The sequence below is a fragment of the Spodoptera frugiperda genome, chromosome 7, assembly GCF_023101765.2.
Source record: "Spodoptera frugiperda isolate SF20-4 chromosome 7, AGI-APGP_CSIRO_Sfru_2.0, whole genome shotgun sequence".
In the NCBI taxonomy this organism is placed as follows: Eukaryota; Metazoa; Arthropoda; class Insecta; order Lepidoptera; family Noctuidae; genus Spodoptera; species Spodoptera frugiperda.
The window spans coordinates 12,294,421-12,318,162 of record NC_064218.1 but is presented as its reverse complement, the minus strand read 5'-3'; the positions used below and the strand labels follow the sequence as shown (position 1 = coordinate 12,318,162).

Below are 23,742 nucleotides of genomic sequence, written 5' to 3'. Positions count from 1 at the left end.
AGTTCAGGCCTTTAGGGTTATGATGGGACCAAAGGTTTACTAATAAGGTAAATAGTTATTGAAGCAGTCGAAAGTATAAATATCTAAATTAATTATTATGTTATTGGTTTACTCACGTAATTATTTGACAAGGAGCTTGACTAGTTTCAAGCTCGTATTCATATATTAGCCGATAACATAATCATTAATTTAGTATGTCTCACGAAAGTTATAATACAATTATATTTAAATATCTAATTCAATTGAAGAGAAACTCTCATGAAATTTTTTAAATCGTTTCTGCACATTATGATTTACTCCTGTACCGTGGGTATGTTTATAAATAAACAATTTCACATGCACATGACACCCAGATCCGAAACAACAATTTGTGGATCACACAAAATTAAATAGTTGTTCCGTGCGTGAATCCCACCCGCTACATGTTGTACGGCAGCCAGTTGCCTAGCCACTGCACCAACTAATTCTAACAATGTTTCCACGCTATTTATAGCATATCAAATCTCAAATGCAAATATCGTCTAGACCCTAAGCCCATATCAATACGTACAAGTGAAAGTGGCACCACGTCCTGCCAGTATCAGGTATCAAATTCAAATGGGCATATAATGTGACAGTACTGCAGTACTTAGCTTTATCAGTCAGCCATACATTGACATTATCTCATAAAATACTTTAGTTATTATATTTGTCTGCGATTTTATTGGAGATTTCGTTATAAATAAGGTTATTAGAAAATTATGTTAGGTATCTAAGTTTAGGAAAAAACATACTCTTAGCAATGTTGTAAAAGTAGGTAGCAAGCTGAGTTCAATTTATATGTGAATGGTTTTAGGTTTAAAATGCAATAATGTAAGTATTTTATGTGGATATAAAAATACATATTAACATTTTTTACGACTCATTCTAATTTTAAAATAAATAATTAGTAGATAAGTTGTAATCTGAAAGGGTTGCCAGTATGAAAAACTGACATAATTATTTATTGCTTTGAATGGGTGGGTATCGGGTTCGTTTCCCGTTTTATTTGTCCAGTTATCATTTGAATGGTTTAGCTAGAGGGACTTGTTATATCATTAGTGGAGGCTCTTTGAGTTGGTCTAGCCAATTGCTACTGTCATAAATCTTTTATTATGATGTATAGCGAGTATTAGAGACATTCTCGTTTGAAGCGTGGTTTGATAAATCTGTCTTCTTTAGATATCTGAGATATAGCGTGACTTTCTAAATCCTTGGGGTGATTCTCCACTTAAATCGTACGCATCAAGCTAGTTTTCAATTACTTTTTGAGGTTGGCACTAAGTTTTCAAATTTGACAGGAGGTACCCATTTTATTTTGATCAATTTTAAAATGTTAGTTTTGTATGTATTATACTGATCTGTAGTTTGTTATTTATTTACTATAACTAATTTTTGTTAGTTAGAAAATAGAATAAAGTATACACTAAATTAACTAAAAAATACATTTACTCTACTAGTTTCGAGTTACACAAGGACCCTTCAATGATGAATGTTGTCGCGTGTTGTCGCGCAGTCTATTTTTATTATTATAGTTACTTAAAGTTAATTTAGTAAATCTCATAACAGTTATTATAAAAGTAAACACTGAAGAGATGATTTATAGCGTTTAGCATAGCAATTAATATTAAGATTATCGTGCTAATGAAACGTTCTTGCAATCATTAGACAGTAATCAATACGTCGATTGTTTTTACACTTTGATAGCTCAATAAAAATTAAAGGCTAATTAGCATCACGCTAAAACTGACAGCTATATATACTACAGTATTGGCATAAACACTATGGTAAAACTATGAAGATTTGTAAGGAGATTAGACTAATTTATTGATCGACTACATTTAGTGAATTCATAGTAAATCCTAATATTATAGTAAATGCAAAAGTATGCTTATACATCTTTCTTTTGACTAGGCAGTCAAAGACAAGTGTGATTAGCACCTGTGTGTGAGAGCTATGCTTCGCCACGAATGGGCCGGCTTGACCGGAGTGATACAGAGTCATAGAAAACCGACGTGAAACAACGCTTGCGTTATGTGTCGTTATGTGATTGAGGTTACCGGAGGCCCAATTACCCTCCACCCCAATTCCCGATTCCCCAACCACCCTCAAATACCTAACCCCCAAAAGACCGGCAACACAAATGTAAAGCCTAAAGTGTTTTGGGCGTTCGTGGGCGATGGCGATTGCTTACTTTCAGGTGATCCGTTTGCTCGTTTACTGACTTATAGCTAAAAAAATAACTTTCATTTACAGCTGTAGGCAAGTATAAACTCTTTAAAAAATAACATCTATTGTACTTTAAAAGTCAACATAAATCTTTTACTTACATAATACAAATTCATACCGATATACACACAATTTTATAAACACCATTAAATAATTAGACCGCATAACTTTTGGGCTGCACAAAGCCCTTACAGAGAACATACGTACAAACAAACATACATACATAGAACAACGTTTTTATTAAATTAGCATACTGCATCCACTGACCTTATTCCTTTAAAACCAACTTATAAACCTTCTAGTTAGGCAAAAATAGACTTTAAAACAAGGTGTTAAGGTGTGTGCGAGTGTATGGTTAAGTTGGTGATGTTCCGTTCAGAGTAATTAACACTATGGGGTCATTGCACATAGACAGCCAGGTCTAAAGCCATGGGTCGGATTTAGAACTGTGACTTTGTGCTAGATATTGGACCTGGAATGTTCTAGGTATATTTTTTTATTAAGATGTCTATTGACTGCGCGGTGGCTGAGCAACAGGCTGCCGCGCAATGTGTAGTGGGGCCGATTCTCGCACGGATCAACCCTTTGTGTGATCCACAAATTGTTGTTTCGGGTCTGGGTGTCATGTGTATGTGAACTTGTACCCCTCGAGCTGCGGACTACCTAGCGGGTATACCGGTGCTCCGTGTCGAAAATCAAGAGTAGGAACGGGATGGTTTTTAGTCAGTAAGACTCCCTCCTGCCTCGCCCAAGGTGGGAGAAGTGATGAGATGATTTTCCACCCTCAAAAAAACCCCTATATTTCTAAACGCGTACACGATACAGGAGAAAATCCTAGTTTGGGGCCTAAGTACATATTAAAAAGTTAAATTAAACTATGATTAAATAGGTGATTTTATATTGAAAATTACTCTATTAACTATTAAATAATATTCAAAGATTGCGTGTTCTTACATCATAATTATTAAACGTAATAATTTGCGAAAGCTCCAAGAATTATAGCAACAAAATCACGCCGACAGATTGATTAAAATCTCCAATGTAGGTAATTAAATCAAAGATGGAGTTATCAAATTAATTACGTTTTTTATTGCAACACTATTGAGTGTGATTAGTTAATTTCCTCAATTAAAGTTAATCATGTTATCATATGTCACATTTATGATTGGTTACAGTTATAATTGGTAGTTAGATAGTTTTATGTAAATGCCACTACAAAGCCTGATGTTTTAAGATAAATTCTTATAATAGTTACATTTTTAATATCTTCGATAAAATCAGTAGTACCAAATATTAAAGTTTGGGAGAGCTATGCTTAGGGACGAATGTACAGCCTCGACCGGAGTGATATCACGGCCAAACAGAAAAACAACGTGAAACAACACTTTAAGAATGCTGATTCTTCTTGATCTCCGATTCCCCAACAATCCTTATATTCCCAACCACCAAAAGGCTTGTAACTTGTATTTATCTAGCACCTATTTAATTTACTTTTAAATTCGTTAAAAATAAAGTAAAATTACTAATTTCTAAATATACATGATTTTCATTTATTCATTGGAAGAAACAAAGATGCTAGAAATTACCTTCCTAACTATGTACTATATTCATTCCTATATAATATAATATTATGCGTTATTGTACAGAAAATAATATGAAATAATTGTAGAGAACAATGATTAAAATCATGAATCTAGTTAGAACATCGCCTCGAGAGAATGTCAGAGCTTAACAGGAGGTAGGCTAGGTTATAGTTTCATACCCCTTCAGGCTATAATAGCTTTTATATAAGATTAATATTTTAGTGAATTTAGAACTTTATTGTAATTAGTGGTAAGTTAAAATGAATTTTCAATTAAAGTTTTTTAAATACCTATATTATAGAATAGATCAAAAGATTAAGATCAATTATAAAAAAATGGTAATGTGTTTTACAACTTAATTTGAAAATCAGAAATATCTTTGAGAGGCGATGTGAATGAAGAAAATTTTAATATGTTTTTATTATTTAACCTGCCATAAAAGAACGGAACGGCGGCGATTTTTAACTAGGGCCTAATTTTATCCAAAACTTTAGGATCTTAACTAGCAACGCTAGCAACCGGAGACCATTTACTAGACATTAATACCCATTTCTTACATGTCCTTAAAGTCCTTACTTAAGCAATCAGTCAATTCCACAAACTCCTTGAATAAAGCCATAATTTCCTTTATTGCCATAAATTGTATGTTTGGACAATATATAATTTATAAATCCTGTTCCAGTAACTTTTGCAACATGTACTGTTTGCTAGATTTCCGTCTTACAGTCTTAAGTAATGATTGTACAGTCCACATCGATGTTTGGTTCTTGTTCTCCTAAAAATTTGACAACGAAATGGATTGGAAGTTGGATGGAAAAGCATGAATAATTATTGGTTATCACCATTATATATCTACTTTCTGTCCACTATGAGCGACATTGATATTGTGAAATTTCGTACTTGAGTAAAATAACACTAGCGTCCATTGCATCCGTATTGCGGGATATTGAATGAACTAAATGGTATTGTTTGGCTTTATATTCCTTACTCCAAATACTATTTCAACAACTAAGATTTGGGTTGTATAGCTTCTTTTTAATGTTAGTCAACTATTATGTTAGTCAATTATTGAGATTGAAATTGCATTGACATTGAGATTGGTCTCAAGAGTAAGCACCCACGACATCAGCTCCAACTTCAGCTATGCCGCCGAACTGGATAACCATTGTTTAGACGTGGCCAGATGAAGCGTATCACTCCTAGAGTGTGCATAAAAGGCTATTGTTGCAATATAACTTATGAACACCCGGTGTTCATTATTGTTTTTTACATAACGACTGACTTGTGTATTTTTTTTTGTTTTTCTACAAGACCATTTCAGGCTATTGTTATTTCTTCTACGTGAATGTTTTGTTGACTGTACAGTATTAGCATGGCTGTGAGCTAAGTTTCGACACCGAACCAATCTGATCGAAGTTGGGAACGAATGTTATGATCATTTTATTACTAAACTATTACTTATTTACCGTAAAATCCCTTTTACGCATAGAATCGTTCCTTATGTTGCTTATAAAATATGTGTAATATAGATCTATAAAAGGCAGATGGGTCGTTTACCAGTATGATCCAAATAGCATTACCAGTTTATTCGAGTGAATAGAAAAATATTATAATGTAATAAATTGATATTGAAATTATTATTTAAATTGAATTTGTCAAAGTTTAGTCAAGTCCATGCATTATCTAATTTGAATCAACTGATTTGGAAAATTACTCATCTTATTAACTGGCGTAGGTATTCAAAGTCATTTAATGGTTATTTTACCCAGCCCTTACTAATTGTTTTTTTGGAACAAAATCGTTACTAAAGAATAGTCTAAGTAATCATTAAATGTCTCTCCAGTAAGTCCTTCCTTCCATTTAGCACACATTTTCACAAAGTCAAAAAAATTATCCATATTTCACAATCAACATAATATTAATATTTTCTCTAAAACATTTTTTTTATTGAAACATGACTTTACTGTAAATACCTTTCTACCTAAACTTTCAAGGATTGACTAGCATGATGTTATGTGTCATGCAAACAGTATCATACTTCTATTACTCCTACGAAAGACAATTACGTTCTAAAATCTCTCGAGTAGGCTAAATTGCCTCCTAATACGATATGTTTACTGAAAATTTTATAAGGAAATAACAAGAAGATTAAATGCAAATACGTTTTAGTACTTACAATAAAACGGTGTAACTGTACAATATTGTGTATTGCTAAATAACATAGCTTTTCAACGCACTCGTGAATCGGAACAACAACGGTTGACATTTTTTGCAATATGGCGTTTATGGGTTAATGACCTATGTGGCGGGAGTTGACAATTTTTTAGTGCAATCGTTTTTGCAGATGGATGGGTTTGGAGATCGTGTTATTGTGACATGTAAGTGACACAATCTAGATGCTGTGCTACAATAAAAAATGCAATGAAACTTCGATAAACATTTGTAAAATCGACATCAAGACAAGAACTACAAGGGCTGTATCGAGCAACAAACATCATTATACATACATAAACTCACGCTGTCTCCCATGGAGGTAGGCAATGGAACGCCAATTGCTACGATTCTTACAAACCTCTTTCGCCTCATAAACAGTCATCAGTTTGTGTAAACGTCATCACCATCGAATAATTAGCATTTTCCCTAATAACTTCCTAGAATGTCCCGTGAATAGAATTCGAGTGGTGACGAATGCAACTTTATACGCATCTTCATTAACTGCCTCAAAAAGGTCCGTTGCATATTTAAAGAGAAGACAGGATACCCTATGACGATAGACGCCATAATATAAAAACAATACCCTTCCCACAGTCGGGTAAAAATATAGTGCGCTAATAATACAATTCTCAATAAATTTGGACTTGGTGCATCAGAATGACGTGTAGAAGTTAAAATTAGGAGCCACGGTAGACTTATAATAAGAATAATGAGTGCGGACGATCTGATGGGGGAAAGGTTAAAGAGGAGGAGTAGAAACGGGGTGGTTTTAAGTCAGTAAGAGTCTGACACTCCCTCTCGCCTAGCCCAAGGTGGGAGAAGTCATTAGATGATTTCCGCCCTTATAAAAGAAACCGTCGATTAAAAGGGTAAAACATGTGTGTTTACACAAGAACATTGTAATACACCGTTCAGCTACTATGTAGCACGGAGCTAATTAGAAATCTGCGTCCAATGGCATATCAGATCGAAAATTCTAATAAAATCGTGTAATTTCTGTTTTGCTCTTTTACGGCAGAGAGTTGCAATATTCCTATATCTTGTCGAAGTCAGATCGTTGTTAGATATGCTTATCTTTAAATGCCTGCTTAAGGACTGTGGTTACATGACGGTTAAGTGCGGTAATTAAATTTAATTATGTTTTCATCCGGAATTTATTGGTTAAGCAAGTATTTACCTATAGTTTAATTTACTAGCTTCCACGAAGCAGCGGCTTCACTCTCGATTCTTTGGGATAAAAAGTAGCCTATCACTCAAGACAGCTCATACCCCGTCTGTGCAAGCATTATTTCTAAAATGGTTCTTAAACTATACAGATACAGTTTATAATCCTATCAGGTTTAATAGATTACCAGGTCTATGCTAAATGTGTGGTCCTTTAACCCATTGAAGGCAGATTCACGCGAGACACAATGATGTATTTTCTATTGTGTCTTGTATACCGGCAGTCAAGTGGTTAATCGGGTCTTACGGCGCAGCCACAGGACGAGCAAGTGTGGTAACAAATGCATTATATTCTGCCATCTCAACAAGGCTTCCATCCTTGGTTCATTTACCTACAGGTACATTCAGTCCATGGTAGCACAGTGGTCACGTTCCGCCGTGCAACTTTCATAGCGAGGTACAAGGTTCTGAGGTACAAGGGAGACGCACGTCTTCCAAGGATGTGCTGTAAACGTGGGGGCTCCGGAGCAGGCCTATTAGAAGACCCGGTGCCCCTTACAGGTGCTGTAAGAGGTTATCGGGGTGGTTTTAGTACGGTAAAAATCCCACACTCCCTAGTATTTTATCCTCAAAAAGCTAGGCGCCATTGAAGGGATTCTCCCGTCAAAAAAAGGTACATACAACATATTTTACTCCCAACCAACAGACTTACTCATAAGCTACGGATACCAACACGTTTTGTTTCACAGTAGGTACCATTTTCCCTGGCTATATGCAGGCTATACTCTTTGCTCAATGGAGGACCGTTTAGGTAAGCATATGATTAGCAAGCGCACGCGCACATCGGATAGTATGGAGAGTTTCCGGTGAGCCGGGTAGCAACTGTCACTTTGACGAGCGAAACCTGGTAGTCGTAATATGATTATGAAGTTATTTTTAGAATTGGTTTGTCGTTTGGTTGTATTTAAATTAAAAGTTAAAAGAAACTCTTTATAAATATGTATGTAAGTGCTAATCTTAAAAACGGCTATGTCATGTTGATGTTTAATAAGAATGATTTGCAAAGCTGATAGATAGATGCATTGATTACAAGCTATCTAATACTATGTTGTATTCCCGTGTATTAAAGTTACGTAATACAATACAATATGGATGGCGATGAAACCTAACGTAACCAATGCGCTGCAGAGAGAGGCATAAACAAAATTATTTTGGAAAAAAATCTTCAAAAGAAAAATACCTTTCCCCGCTTATTAAAGGTGAAGAAATTGGAGGATAGCCAATCGATTGCTAACACCTTGTACTATTCTATTCCGTCAACACGCTGTATAAAAGCGTAGCTAAATAAGGGCAGTGCTGCACTTGCGTTCTGCTGACGCAACGGTCATAAACCTCGACTCCTGTTCGTCGTGTCGTAAAGTTTACGTCGGTGTAACCTGATCCGGTTCGGTGATATGGGTTAGTGTGGTACCGAGAGGAAATGGGCATGTGTGGAAAAAATTAAACTGTTTTTAAATAATATTAGGAGAGATGGTAAAAGCGACGTAATAGTTAAGGTAGGGACAGATGATACACACAACGTAACACCCACTTTTCACTATACTTAAGCCAAGATTGATGTGAAATGTTTGTAAACAAACCACAAAGGTAAGATACACACACTTTTTCTGTCACTCAGAGAGAAAGAGAGAGAAAGAAATAGAGAAACCGCATGCTGTGGAATCATTTAGACGTAGTTCAAGCCATATGATTTGTTTACAAACATGTCAGATTGATCTTGGTCTAAGTATAGTTGTTATGTGTGAGTTTGTTGTGCGAGGCGTAGTGGTATGCATACACGCTTTAGGCAAAATTTCAGATAGTGTTTAACTCAGTAGTAAGCATGGACTAACAGTTGTAACTAAGAACTCCCAATCTACCACTTGTGTGTTTGTCTGTATGTTTATTACACAACCACGTCAAAACCGCTGAAGAAATCGGAATGAAATTCGCAACAGGGGTAGATTATCGTCTAGAATAACACATAGGCTTTTTTCCCACGCGAGTGAAGCTGCTGGCAGAATCTAATCTATTATAGTTATGTATACGTATTTACTCACATGTTTACTTAATGTAAAGAACTCACTATAATATTGTAAGGACCTGTCAGGGATCAAACCAGGCATTTCGTTCCTATCCATCACACAGCTCTAACAAGCACCATGTTAAAAATATTCCCGCGGTGCGATACGAATCTCAACAATATTTTTCTCAAGTGAACTGTGGCGATACGTTATCACTGACATTGTAAGTTCAAGAGAAAAATACTGAGAGTATTGTAGATCGGCTATCGGATGCTACGTGTCCGATAAATCGGACGATAACATTGTGCGCACATGTAAACACAGCCTTATGCGTGAGTAGTTCTAGGTACTGGTGGTAACAAAAGTGATTCAAAGGAAAGAGATAAAAGTATCATTAATTTGTTGTTAATTAATTAAACATTTCCATTATATTATTATGGTATAACTCATTACGAAGATTAAATAATAGTTTTCAGTAAACAACCGGTTTGAAGACATCAACCTCCTCTTTTTAAAGTCGGTTAATATACTAACCTGCTCCTAAGTGTAACAAACACTTTTCTAAAAACCGCATCAAAATCGGTTTGGCCAATCGTGAGACAATCGCGCACAAACATACATACAGGTCAAACAAATAACCTCCTTCTTTTTTGAAGTCGTTTAAAAATTCAGATAATAAAGAGAAATATTTTGATGGATTTCATAATATTAATAAATGAAGCTTGGTGTAGGTACAATTAAGACTGAAGACTTCCCTTTTGCATATTACAATTTAATTAAAAACATTCAAAATTAGTTTTCTAATCTCACTGAGAGACAAAATACATCGTGTCGTCATTTAGATCTCTGCCCACACCGTAACGGGATATAGTATAGCGCTTCAATATTATGCACCATATAAGAAGTAGGCCAATAAACCTTAAAGAACTTATACTTATTAAAGTAAAATTTCTGCATTCGATTTTCAATTGTATTGCAAAATAATAATGTTGATAATTTAATAAAGACTGATTAATTGACATACTGCCGCACTCTGAGACATTTAATGATTACTTAAACTAATCCTTAGTAATGATTTTGTGTCGAATACAGTTGCTAAGGACTATGTTAAGTAATCAGTTAAGTATATGAGTGTGGTGGTAAGTTGGATTTCCTCCCGTCTATAAATTGTGATACTGATGTCTTAAAATAAGCCGTTTTTATTAGAAACCATTTAAAACATTAATGCATTAATAGTTGTCATAAGGATCAGGCTAACTAGTTTTGACTAATAATTTTAATGAAAACCCAAGAATTTTCTTTAATCCAAGGATTTAATGCATAAATGAATATATTTTAAAGGAAATACATTAATACTTAAATTATAATATTTTAATAGAAATACCTTAATACCGTCTAAAAATAATATAAGGTTAAATTGGAATTCAATGAATTTATAATCTTATATATAAAAATGAATGGCTAAAAGTGTTGGTAAGCGCATAACTCGAGAACGCCTGGACCAATTTGACCAATTCTTTTTTTATAATATTCGTCGAAGTTCAAGGATGGTTTTTACGGCGAGAAAATATCAAATAATTGACGGAAAAACCCTAAAAACTGCCCTTTTCTTTATCCCATACAAACGTTTTCTAACTAATACGTAGAGTCAATTTGAGCTTTATTCCTATTGGATAAAGTTCATTGTTGGATAAATGCTATTGGATACTAAAAAACAAATGCTATTGAATAAGTGTGCGTTGGAGACTTGGAGCACAGAATCCCTACTAATATTATAAATGCGAGAGTAACTCTGTCTGTCTGTAATTACGCTTTCAAGCCTAAACCAGTGAACCGATTTTGATGGAATTTAGTACTGAGATAGAATAGACCTTACTTGATACTTTTTATTGCAAAAAAATAGCGGAGAATGGGTAAAAATAGAGGATAAATGGTCATATGGAAATTTGTCATTTTTAAAGCTGTAACAGTGAAATTTTGTATTTAGACACTTAATGAGCAACGAAAGAACATGGTCTACTTTTTATTGCAAAAAAAAAAATAGGAAAGAATGGGTAAAAAGAGGGAATGACTGTTCATATGTAAATTCGTCATTTTAAAAGCTGTAACAGTGAAACTTTGTATTTAGACACTTAAAGATAAACGAAAGAGCATAGGCTACTTTTTATTACAAAAAAATAGGGGAAAGTGGGTAAAAATAGGGAATGAATGGTCATATGGAAATTCGTCATTTTTAAAGCTGTAACAGTGAAATTTTGTATTTAGACACTTAATGAGGAGCGAAAGAACATAGGCTACTTTTTAATAAAAAGGGTAGAAGGCGTAGAATGTTTGATAGAGGAGATTAATGTTTGCTTGAAAATTCGCCATTTTCGTTAATACGTGGCCTGTGGCTTCACTCGCGTTCGATTCTTATTTAAATACACATATACTTATTTAAATCGCCAATATCCCTACTACCATACTAATGTTATGAATGCGAAAGTAACCCTGTTTGTGTTGAGGTTACGCTTGCACGAATGTTTTTTTGGAATATAACAACAAAACAATGTATTTTTTTATTGATAGGCAATATGTAGGAAATTAAAGGATAATAATATAGATAACCTTGGCTACTTTTCATCATGATTATAAAATGATGAATCGGCGGTCGTGGTTTCTATGGAATACATATCTTTAAAAATGCTAACAGTAACATATTCTCAAGTAATTCAGCAGCATTTTGACCACTAACACCACTACGCGGACGAAGTCGCGGGAAAAAGCTAGATTCAATAAATTTTCATTTGTACATGTCAAATATTTGTTGTTTCTAAATTCAAATTCTGTAAATAATGATTGACATTTATGCATAAACTATTTGAAAAGGGTGAATAAACAATTGTCTGTATTTTTTTTAAATCTATTGAAAATGTTGAAAAGTGCATTAAGCATTAATACAAATTCCTCAAATATTTATGCGTGCGTTCAGAAATAATGACAAATTATCAACAGTTACGCGAGTGTTCAGAAATTTATTTTGTGTACATTAAAGTTTCTATTCACGTTTTCGAACAAACGATGCTCTTTCAATATAGTCTATTGGAGTGACTGACATTTGACATTCGTATTGCGCATTTTTTTAAATATGCAAAATGAAATGTATATTTTTCAATATTTCTGAGAGATTATCTTAATATTTTTTCGAGTTTTAAAGACTAAGAAGATGTTTATTTGCTAATAAGTGTTTGTTAATCAAGGTAAGTTCACATCTTCATATTGATTTTTAGTAACTTTTGGTCACTACACAATACTACAATTTGGTATACAAACATGGTTATGCAGAAAATGTATGAAAGCTTTATATTTTCAGTTGGAATTTCGTTTTTAACAATGCAAGCAGACGTACAAGCTTGGGCCGCACAAAGCTGCATTCAGTTATAATGTGGCAATTGATTACAGTTCAGAGCAAATTGTTGCTTTTGGACTAATGAACATTGTGTGTCCACATTGGGATTGAAATTCAAAAATGAAGCCCCTGGATTGTGTTGCGCCAGCGGCCAAGTCAAATTGACGCCATTGGTACCGCCACCAGAGCCACTACATTCATTGGTTCATTTTTTGACTCATATCCAGCATTTTTTGCTTTCAAATGACATCATTTGGGGCAACAAAAATTATACGAGACAATTTTATGCCTACTTTTAGTAAGTAAGTATAATGGCAAACATTTTTTTTAGTTTTACAACCATGTAGCTGGTGTAAAATATGTTGAGTCAGTGATGTGTTTATTTTGTAAACAATTAGTCAAATACATAATAATAGACTATAATCCGCAACATTTTATAACATGTTGTATTTTATAGTGGCATGAGTAAGATGTTCTTGGTAAAGCCTACTACCTAAAGCTGCCGTGGAAGGCTGTTTAATGTCGAGGTTAAAAGTAGTTTTAATTTGAAATGATCTAAAGTATTGTGGCAGTATTTTGCGAGCCACATGGTGGTACAATTTGCTATACAATTACCTGTATACATATTTATATTCTTGCAGATTCAGGGATTCAAATATATCATCAAACAGATTCCTTATTGCCAGTGCCTGTTGAAGACTATAAATTTTTGCAAATATATTTTATGGATAATTCAGCAAGAGAAGTCGATCAGCGTTGCGCACACAACAGCTCAGTAAAAAGATCCATTGTGGAACAACTTCAAAATTTTTCCATCAACACAATGAATTACTTGCATTATTCACAAATGCGACACGATGCCATCAGATAAGATATTCACGAATAAGACCGCATGCCATCAGATAATCACAAAATTGTCATCAGAGCCGATAAGGCGCCTGCAGGACAAAATGCTGGACATTTTAATGTGCCAACAATTGATAAAGAGCGCGCGTGGTATTTAGCTCAGTGTTTACTTAAAAATGCCAAGTTCTTCAATAGCGATTTGTAAAAAATTGTAGTGAAATTATTGAATCCCATGAAATAAACACTATTATGAAAATATATTTTGTTTTTTATTAAATTAGTGAAGTCCTTTTCAGGTTTAGTGAGACTAGGAAATTATGGATTCATTTTTATATGGAGAATATTATAGATTCCAGTTCAAATTGAATAGGGACTCATACATAGCTCAGCTATACAAAATAAAGTAGAGCATCATTGCTAAGCGAAAGCGGTACGAAGTTCGCTGGGTCAGCTAGTATTAGATATAAATTTTAGAGAATAAATCTAATTCTAGACTTGTAACAATCAATCTAGATCAGTAACAATTTTATTTTACACCGTATCCTCAGTAGATAACCACACTCTGCTACCCGATTTTCGGTGGCTGGTCATAGTTTTAAAACATGTCCTGGTTCCATAATAATCACACGTAAAGAAAGAAATTTAATCTTCATGATCGACAGTTTCACTTGTAGTCACATTTTTGTTTTTTGGAGGAAACTCATCCAATGATCCCACCTTGGACTACCTTACTGACTAAAAACTACCCCGTTCCTACTCCTGCTTTTCGAGCCGGAGCCCCGGTAACCCGCTAGGTAGTCCGCAGCTCCGGGTCAGACTTGTAAATTTTAATCACTGGACTTTAGATGCAGTGATTGGTGTAGCGACACAGTATGCTATGTACCGTCATTAGTTTTAAAGAATGAGGTTGAACCATTCATTTTAGTTGGAACTTGAATCAAGCGGAATTTATAAATCGGTTCCGAGTTGAATTAATTAATTTATTACATTGCACTGTATGTTGGATTTTAGCCGTTTAATTGACCAAAAGATTTATTGTGTAAATCGACAGAAAACCAACATGTTTGATGATTATATGATATTGATACTATAAAGCCTGACTCATATTTTTGAATTGGCAAATAAAAAAAAAATACGATTGATATTTTTTATGTATAGATTTTTACTACAAGTATAGATTTTCAAAGATTCAAGCACGCTGGGTAAAACTCCTACTAACAACTTAATAATGAAACATTCTACAAAAACTTAATTAGGATATTAATATATTAACATCGGCTAATCAAGCATAATCAAAACAAAAATATTCTACCTAATTAACAAGAAAATAAAACACAAAATCAAAAAATCTACTCATAAAATCTTAATTGTTTAATCATCAAAGAATGCACTTGTGTGGGCGATGGTACTTCGTGACTTGGTGTCAAAGCAATGTCAGTGTTATGTCAACAGTGTAAGGTGTCATATTACAATGACAGTCATGATCAGCGACCACCCATCTAGTATGTAATTTAAGAATAGGTAATGGCTACTCATTAGGTGTTTGGACAAACAATCACGAGAAAAGATGTTGTCAATATATTGTTGTTGGATAAACAAAGTATCAAGTTTTGAATACCCTGAAGTCATTGATCAGGGTATACATTTTTTTTCTGAGGGGGGAAAATCATCCGATGTCTTCTTCCGCCTTGGGCGAGGCGAGAGGGAGTGTCTGACTTGGAGAGACACCCCGTTCCTACTCCTGCTTAAATTCGAAATTCTTTAAATAATTTGGACGGCAATATGATAGTGTTGGGTAGTGCAGTTTAAAACAAAATACTAAATGTCATAATTTTATAAATTTCTTTAGTTGTGACTTGCTACTCCTGAAAACTAAGGGTTTGCACTATGTTCTATAGCTTTATGTGGACGACATTCGATAGAATCACATATAGTAAATCACATCTTTTATTCTAGTTGAAACATAAATAACCAATTTCTCTTCTCTTCTCTTATTAAAAACGTTGCCCCACAGTAGGATCAATATCGTATTATGACCATAACAGTCTAACATCAACCAAATTCATAACAAAACCGATACATTACTACGGGTGATCTCAGCTCTTAAATAGGCATACAAAGTAGACTTAGTAGTAAACTATCTTAGGTATAACCTAGGTGGTCTGACTCAGACCCTAGCACTGGATCACGAGGTGTCTACTGTGACAATGATGTTGACATTCTGTACTCGACAATGAATTTAAAAACAATCCTCTCATGTTACACATACACGTGTAGGACGCACACACATGCGTGTAGAGGCATGTGTTCACGTGAAATCGTAACGTTATAGGTTAGGGCAGGGGTGGTCAACTGCTGAAGCTTGTTTAATGTGTTACGTATGCGCATCAGCGCGTTCATTGTTTGTATTTTAATGTAGGACAACGTTATTTTTTTTTTTAATTAAAGAAAAGAATAAAGCAAATTCGAGAAAGTTATGATTTCTAAACACACTGTTGGAGTTACAAATTAATTTAAATACACACTTAAACGGATGTTTTGCAGTAAAAACAAATATTTATTATGACCAACCAGACACATCAAATATGTTTTTTCTAATTGTAATAAAACATTTTAGGAATTAATATGAAAGCTCTTTTTTAAAATATTGATCCTAAAAGAAATATCCGTCATCTAAAGCGTTTTCACAGCTCTAAGTTTGAGCACCCCTGGCTTGAACTGCACTTAAGTTCTCACAGAGAATGTTTACTGAAACACTTCGATGACTTAAAGTAATTTGATTTGAGTCGATCACTGACGAAATACATACGATTGTTTTAAAAAATTGTGCGTAGTTTCTTAAAACTATTGACCAAGCTGAAACGTGTGCATATGCATTGCGTTAGCCACGTGAGTGTGATTTGTAATTCATCATATTTTTTGTTATTTTGTCAAAATACATTAATTTTATTGCAACATTGATGCGTAAGGAAGTTATTAATTAGGCTAGAAAAAAGAAGCCTATGCAAACACTGCAGCTAATTAATGCAATTGTAATGTTAAACTTTTTTAATGAACTTTGAAAATTATTAAAGGTAGTGTAGCTAAAACTAGTGAACTTTATCTAGTAGTAGTATCTAGATAGTTACTAATTTTTTATTATTTTATAAGACCCATAATCCATATTTTGAGTTCAAACATTCACACTAGCCACTACTAAACCAATACACTTATATCAACAAAAAAAACTCCTTTTAAAGTCCCTTACACAACTAATAAACAACTCTTAACTGCACTATAACTGCTTACACCACAAAAGTATTTATATCGCATTAACCAACAATTATCGGCAATGGTCAGATAATCCGAATTCTCCTACAGCCGGCACTCCGGCAAAAACCGGATAGTTCCCACAACACAGTGACCCGTTAGTCGGATGCTATAGTAAACACGTGAGAAGTAGGCTTTATGAATTGAAAATAGTATATCTAGTACTTTTAAGGCTATGTTGGTCTTGACTTTAGACTGAAAAGTTATGGCTGAGCTAGGTTCCAAGTTTTATGATAGCTGTATTCTCAGTCGTGACGGGGATTTATGAACAGAAATGTTTAGGTATGTTCTGTTAATGGCATACTAAAGAAAGAAAGAATAAGAAGATAGAAAAGTGTTTGTTAGTTATCAAACAAATTGCACCAAAAGAAAAGTTTACAAATGTTTTTTACTGACTTCAAAAGAAGAGGTTCTCATTTTGACATGTATGTTTGTGCGTGATTATCTCGCTAGTAATTTTCAGACCTAAGAGAAAATTTTAGGTATATATATATATATATAACTGACTTATAAAAATGAGCTTTAATATTTTTTTTACAATACTCGTATATAAATTGGTTGGTAGATAGACCACATGAGTTTGGTTTGGCAAAATAAATTGAAATGTTTACAGGGTACAATTTAGCATTAACTATGGCGGTGAAAACATTAAATTACGGGGGTAAACAGAGCGTATCAAAATTGTATTTAGAATTTAACACATAGACATCCATTTTTCATTTATGTAAACTAAATAATAAGTATGTTTGGTTCTAGATTGTGTTTTAAAACTCTGTAGAAACTTTTAGCAGGAATGCAACAAATACTCAAGTATGTGAGGCATCCATTTGGCTACCTAATCTCGTGCAACAGACTGTCAAGAAGGCTTTAATGGTCACACTCGTTAACTCAGTTTAACTCTAATGTTCTAATGTTATCTCTAAACGTTTTAAAACATGAGTATTTAAGATATAAGGAGGGTAATGTGTCGTTACCTCGTTATGGTGTTGTATATGTACTTATGTAGTAAAATATTAAACTAGTTATTTTAAAGTAGCTTCGTTAGCCTCGCTCGCCTCGCTGGATACAACTAACTTCAAAAACTGTCGAATCAGAACCTCGTCAAGGCAAGAACCAGAAGACAATATGAAAATGATGTATATTTACGTCGATTTTAAAATTAGGACCAGATTTTCGTAATTCTTTTCTTTGTTGGCCTCAGATCTGGCTTAGGTATATTAATTATATTTTATTAATTGTTTAAAGATTTATGTTTGTAGGTATATGATAATTTGTTCTCGGTATGTATTAAATATTAATTTTATTTCTAGAGGCATAGATATGAAATTTCAATATCAAAGGAATTCTGTCACAGCCTAAGTGCCTGCATCGGGCTAGGTATGTAATATAACCATGAATAGGCCATTTAGTGTTTATTGTACAAAATAACTATAGGCCGACGAATCCCGTTACATCCCTAGGTTACTGTCGTAAAGTAATAAACTTCCCATGATAAGGAAATGGTCACCGAACGACTTATAAAACGTTTAACATAAGGTACATACCTAACTCCTATTTTATTGTCGCTTTAGTTGCTCTAAGTATTGTTGAAAATGATTTTTACTGGCGTTGGAATCGGTAGAATTTTTTGGCAGTTAAGATTCTCAGTATATCGGAAATAGGGTAAATGTGTCCTGCAAGACCTTCCTAGGCCTTTGATAAAAGGTTTATGATAATCTCCACCTAGTTTCATAACTTGAAGAATAATTGAGCATCATGCAATCCACCTTAATTTCTTTTTTCTTCTTCCATAATTATAAAACTCTTCCTTGTGGTAAAAAAACCAACGTAAAGACAACACCATCTTTTTGGAGAGGTAAATAGTAAAGCACTTACCTAACAACAATATAGGTAGATCAATAAGTAGGTGCCACCAGAGGCTGTGTCGCGCCTGCATCTCCTCAGGGGCGGACGCTCGCTGCTCCGATGCGGTCTGTTAACAATACAAATATAGTTTAAGACAACGCAAATACAAAGATTTTTGGGTCTAATGGCAGCTTACAAGGTGGGCTAAAGATCAACAAAAAAAGCCTACCACAGAGATGATTTGTCTAAAACCTCAAATGGTAGTAAAACTTTGGACAATTATTATCCTGTTAATTTGTGATAAGCTATTTTAATTTTGGTTATAGGCACTAATGAATTTGTATTTCAGACAACTTAGATGGACTCTTAAGGTAAAAGTCCACAGGCCCGCATCATACGCATCGCGCGCATTCCGTGAGACGTCATCAGTACGAATCGCTTGTAGGCATTGCCGATGATGTGGTCCGTACGATGCGGATTAGTGGACACTGTTATGTATTATGATTGTAAATCCGTTGCATGCGATACGTACGATGCGGATCTGTGGACCCTTACCTTTAATAGCAACTAAGTGCAACAGTACAAAAAAAGAAAAAGTAAGTCCTTAAAAAATAAAAGTACTAACTAACAATAGGTGGGTTGCACTATAACAAACGAATTCGTCACAGTGCATCGTAAACCCAGATTAACTCTTGAAATGTTTAATAGTTAACACAAATAGCCAAAGTTTAAAACTACGTTAACCTGTTTGGCACCAGCGATACTATTTAACTTCGCACGTTCGGCAAATGCACATGAAGATTTTATTAGTGAAACTTTTTCATTTTTCATGTAAGTCGTAAGAAAATTGATTTACTCCCGCACTTAGAGACATTTAATGATTACTTGAACTATTCTTTAGTTACGATTTTGTACCGAAAACAATTGTTAAGGACTGGGTTAAGTAATAATTTAATTACTCTGAGTACGGCGGTTAGTCAGTTATAATAAAATTATAATAAATCAGATAGTTAAACAACGATGTTGCTGAATAAATTGAAATCTTTTTTAAAATACATAGGCACACAGAATAGCGTAGCAATAGTAACAATAGTTTTTTTTTGATATGCAAAATTGTCTACACTATAATTAATCTTGGTTGAATTCATAAATTATACTACAAACACAACAGATTCTTATCATTACTTGAACTTATTAATTCAACTAACCAATCGTTTAACTAAACTGTATAAATACCTAATCGTTTAGATCAAAACGGAGGTAACAAATCATTTAAATCTAAGTTTAAATCTAAATCGACAATTTACAAACTAGGTAGCCTAGTGTCAATAACCTATATTATTTAATTTAATACAATTATGTCTCTTGTTGACACTAACCGAAGTCAACGGATTAGATCATTGTTCAATTGTATATGGTGGACTCAGCCTTTATTTATGGGTATCAATCTATTTCTATTTATACTCCAGAGCTAAATGGAATTGAGTTACCTATTTTCGGGTGAGTTTTTTATTGGGTGACGCATATCACCTCTCCATACTTCAAATTTTTGGGAGGTAAAAGACCTAGGATCGTTTTGATGACTTCTTTAGGTAGCCTATTAGTTGTAGTTAGATTCTAAGTTGTGGATTAGTAATGAGGTGAGTTATGTCATGTACCATAAAGAAGTGCTTGTAGAAATCAGAAATGGCAACTTCTAAACATTTTAATGTCAATGTCAATGTCGGCTAATCAGCCGAAAGAAAAAATATATCATAACTATTTTTATTTACGATTTTACCCGACTTTAAAGATCTTCAACGAATTATTCTTTAGTGATTGATAACTGTGCAACTGCAAACCATTTTTAATCGACTTCAAAAAGGAGGTTCTTAATTTGACCTGTAAGTAAGTTTGTGCGCAATTATCTCGCGTTTGACTAAACGGATTTCGATGCAGTTTTCAGCATACTATTTTTCAGACGTAGGAAAAGTTTTAGGGAAATTACCCGCTTTTAAAAAATGGAAGTTCGGACTTAAACATATAGAAGGTTACCCTTTTTTGTAAAGTATTATGGCCAATTATAATATCCATATACGAACTCGACAGTAACATCCCACCCCATAAAGAATTAATCATAGGAAGTAGAATAAACCATGATTAACGGATCACTTACGTGATGGGAATATTAATTATTATTAACACGAACGATTATAACGGGGGCTGAAGATTGGTCTATTGTTTAGGCATAATATCAATTATAAAATACCAATTTTATTCTGTGCTCATCACTCGGAGGTCATAGAGAATAATAATGGCGTAGTATATCTGCGATTTGCGATTCTTCGCTATCTATGGTCCTAACGGTAGGGTTGTCAACCTGAACGTAATTTGCGATTGACATTTCATTGTAAATCATTGTCATGTTAGCTATTGTGCCTATTGTTGTTTTATTTAGGTTTCCGAGTGTTTGCCTATTTCCATTTAATTATAGATAAGAGTTCCACGTTTTGTATTCTGATTTTGTTTCTGTTAAGAAGTATGGCTTTAAATAATTTGTAGGTCCGGAGCTGCGGACTATCTAGAGGGTTTACCGAGGCTCCGGCTCAAAAAGTAGGAGTAGGAACGGGATGTTTTTTAGTCAGTAAGAGACTAACCACGTAATTTGTATCCGTTTGAAAAAAAGAGACAATCTTTACGTATAATAAAAGGGATGTATTGGATTTGTACTAATAACGAATTAATTCTTATGGAAAAGTTTGCTACCGTTTACACACTATTTATAAAAATAATAATTTTCAGGAAACCTCACACGATAACGTTTTAATTAAACATAAACAATTTTTCCTTCAATGTAAGGTCACTCCTTAGTGATAAAACTTGCCAGGTTTATCAATATCAATGTTAATTATATGTACGCACGTGTTAAACTACAATTAACATGCGTGTAGGCATGTATTTGTATATTTTATAACAAATAATATAATAAACTGAATACTGTAAATTAAATAACCCATCTCTAACGACGACAATCAACAGTAGCCGTAACACTAATTTATTTAACTTAAATTATGTTCCCTTTAAAACGTCACACAAACTCGAAAAATAAAGAACTATATACCAAACAGACACTTAACTCTGCCTTCAAAAGGTTCCAAAAATAACGCATTCACTTGTTTCTCTTTTCAAATTAACATCGAAATACCATAAACGAGACATTATTTTTATTTTCCATCATCCATCTTGTCATTGTGACACAAAAAGTATTTATTTAAAAATTTGACAGCCCTAAAGCCGGGAGCAGTTGACAGGAGCCGTCAGTGCCATATTTGGCGGGCTGTCAAACTGTCATTGACTTTGAGCTGCGCAAACGCCTGCCTTAATTACGTTTGTTAGATGAATATTAAAGTATTAACTGTTCTGTACTGGTTTATGCGAATGTAGGTAGATAAAATTAACCATGAGTAAAATTTTATAGATTCAATAATTGCGCTTTAAACGAACCGAAAGGTATAAATAGATAATTTATGACTGTCCTAATAAATGTTAATTAATTTATAATTACGTTTTATTATCCTAATATTTCTTGCGTTCAAGGACTAAGTTGTCATTTAAAATTTATAATTTCCTTAATTTTCAATTAAGTATAAGACTAGCTGGGATTAGAAAGCAGAATTTGACATTAAATCGATGCATATCGATTCTAATTTTCTATGCAGATAGGTTCTCAAAGATACCTTACTTATCATAGTTATAGCTTCCTATTGAAATTACAAGAATTCTATATTTATACAGAGAGTTTTAAACCTATAATTGGCAAGGATGTTGACTATTTCATATTTATGTATAATCATCGTAAATGTATGCAAAACGAAATGAAATTACAATTCTAATGTTGGAATTTCTCGGACAAACATCAATGTTTTATGGGCATTGAAATCAAGCCAATCCTTGCGTACAACCTTTTAATATTAATACTAGATGTTACTTGTATGATTGTCAGTTAAACACATATTTGTTCAAACGTTTGTACAAACATTGTTGTTCAATTATTTGTTGAGTTTGGGAATGTGTGGAAGTGAGTCGTCTCTGTTCCATTTGTTTGAAACTTTTAATAGTTTTTTATTTTTTTTATTTTAGGGACTTTTATATGTTTAATAATTGCATAAATCAACCAAAGATTAATGAATCAGAGTCATAAAGTTAATCAACGTTCTTGCACTGTCAGTTCTTGGCTCATTTAGTAGATAATGGAATGTACCTATATCGTTGTTGTTCAACTTCAAGTCCACGAGCAACCTATTGTTATCAGTCTCATATCAAACACAGCTACAACTTTTTAAATAGTTGTTGTCTTATAGATCTGCCATTATTGATTTAGGTAAAGAGGTAACGTAGTTATTTTACATAATTGCCCGATCTGTAAGGCCTATGCTCAGTAATAGCATCTTCTGATGACTGCCACTATTTATAAACATTTACGATAAATGCACAATCTACACATTAGCAAAGCATAATTAATTATGAGCCATTAAATCATATTGATAAAGCAATAAATAAATAGTCTGACGTATTCAATGACTTTAAATACACAGAATGAAGTAGGTATTATATACGTATTTATTTATTAAGATACTTGTTTAAGGAGGGAAAATCATACAATCACTTCTCCCGGGGAGGCGAGAGGGAGTGTCAGACTCTTACTGACAAACAATTCCTGTTTTTCGAGCCGGAGCCCCGATAACCCGCCAAGTTCGCAGCTCTGCATCGTCTATTTATTAAGATTAACTTTAAAATATAGAAATTTCAACAAAACTGCTAATAAATAATCACCAGTTTTTATACATAAGCCAATACTAATTAATAATCAAATAACTCCGCTAACCAACCGAAAAAAACATAACTAACTAACGATTATATTAGTAATCAATCAAATTTACGCTTAGTTAATTTGACACATACGCTCGTAAAAAGCGTAGTAAGATTAAAAATAACTCCTGATCATGTTTAATGGACGAGACAAGAAGAAACTGAAACTCTAATTAGTAGTACGAATAGTACACGATGCAATTTACACAGTTTTCTATGCAAATCATTTTCCTGA

The 23,742-nt window shown here is 33.7% G+C and overlaps 1 protein-coding gene across 2 annotated transcripts in view; it reads right to left on the bottom strand.

The window, feature by feature from the left end:
- Window positions 1-23,742, bottom strand: part of LOC118266270 (phospholipid phosphatase 3) — a 114,102-nt gene that overhangs the window by 30,763 nt on the left and 59,597 nt on the right. For both annotated transcript variants that reach the window (XM_035579669.2, XM_035579670.2), the window contains exon 2: window positions 18,690-18,786. In XM_035579669.2, the coding sequence (XP_035435562.1) occupies window positions 18,690-18,786 (97 nt within the window). The remainder of the gene's footprint in view (window positions 1-18,689; window positions 18,787-23,742) is intronic.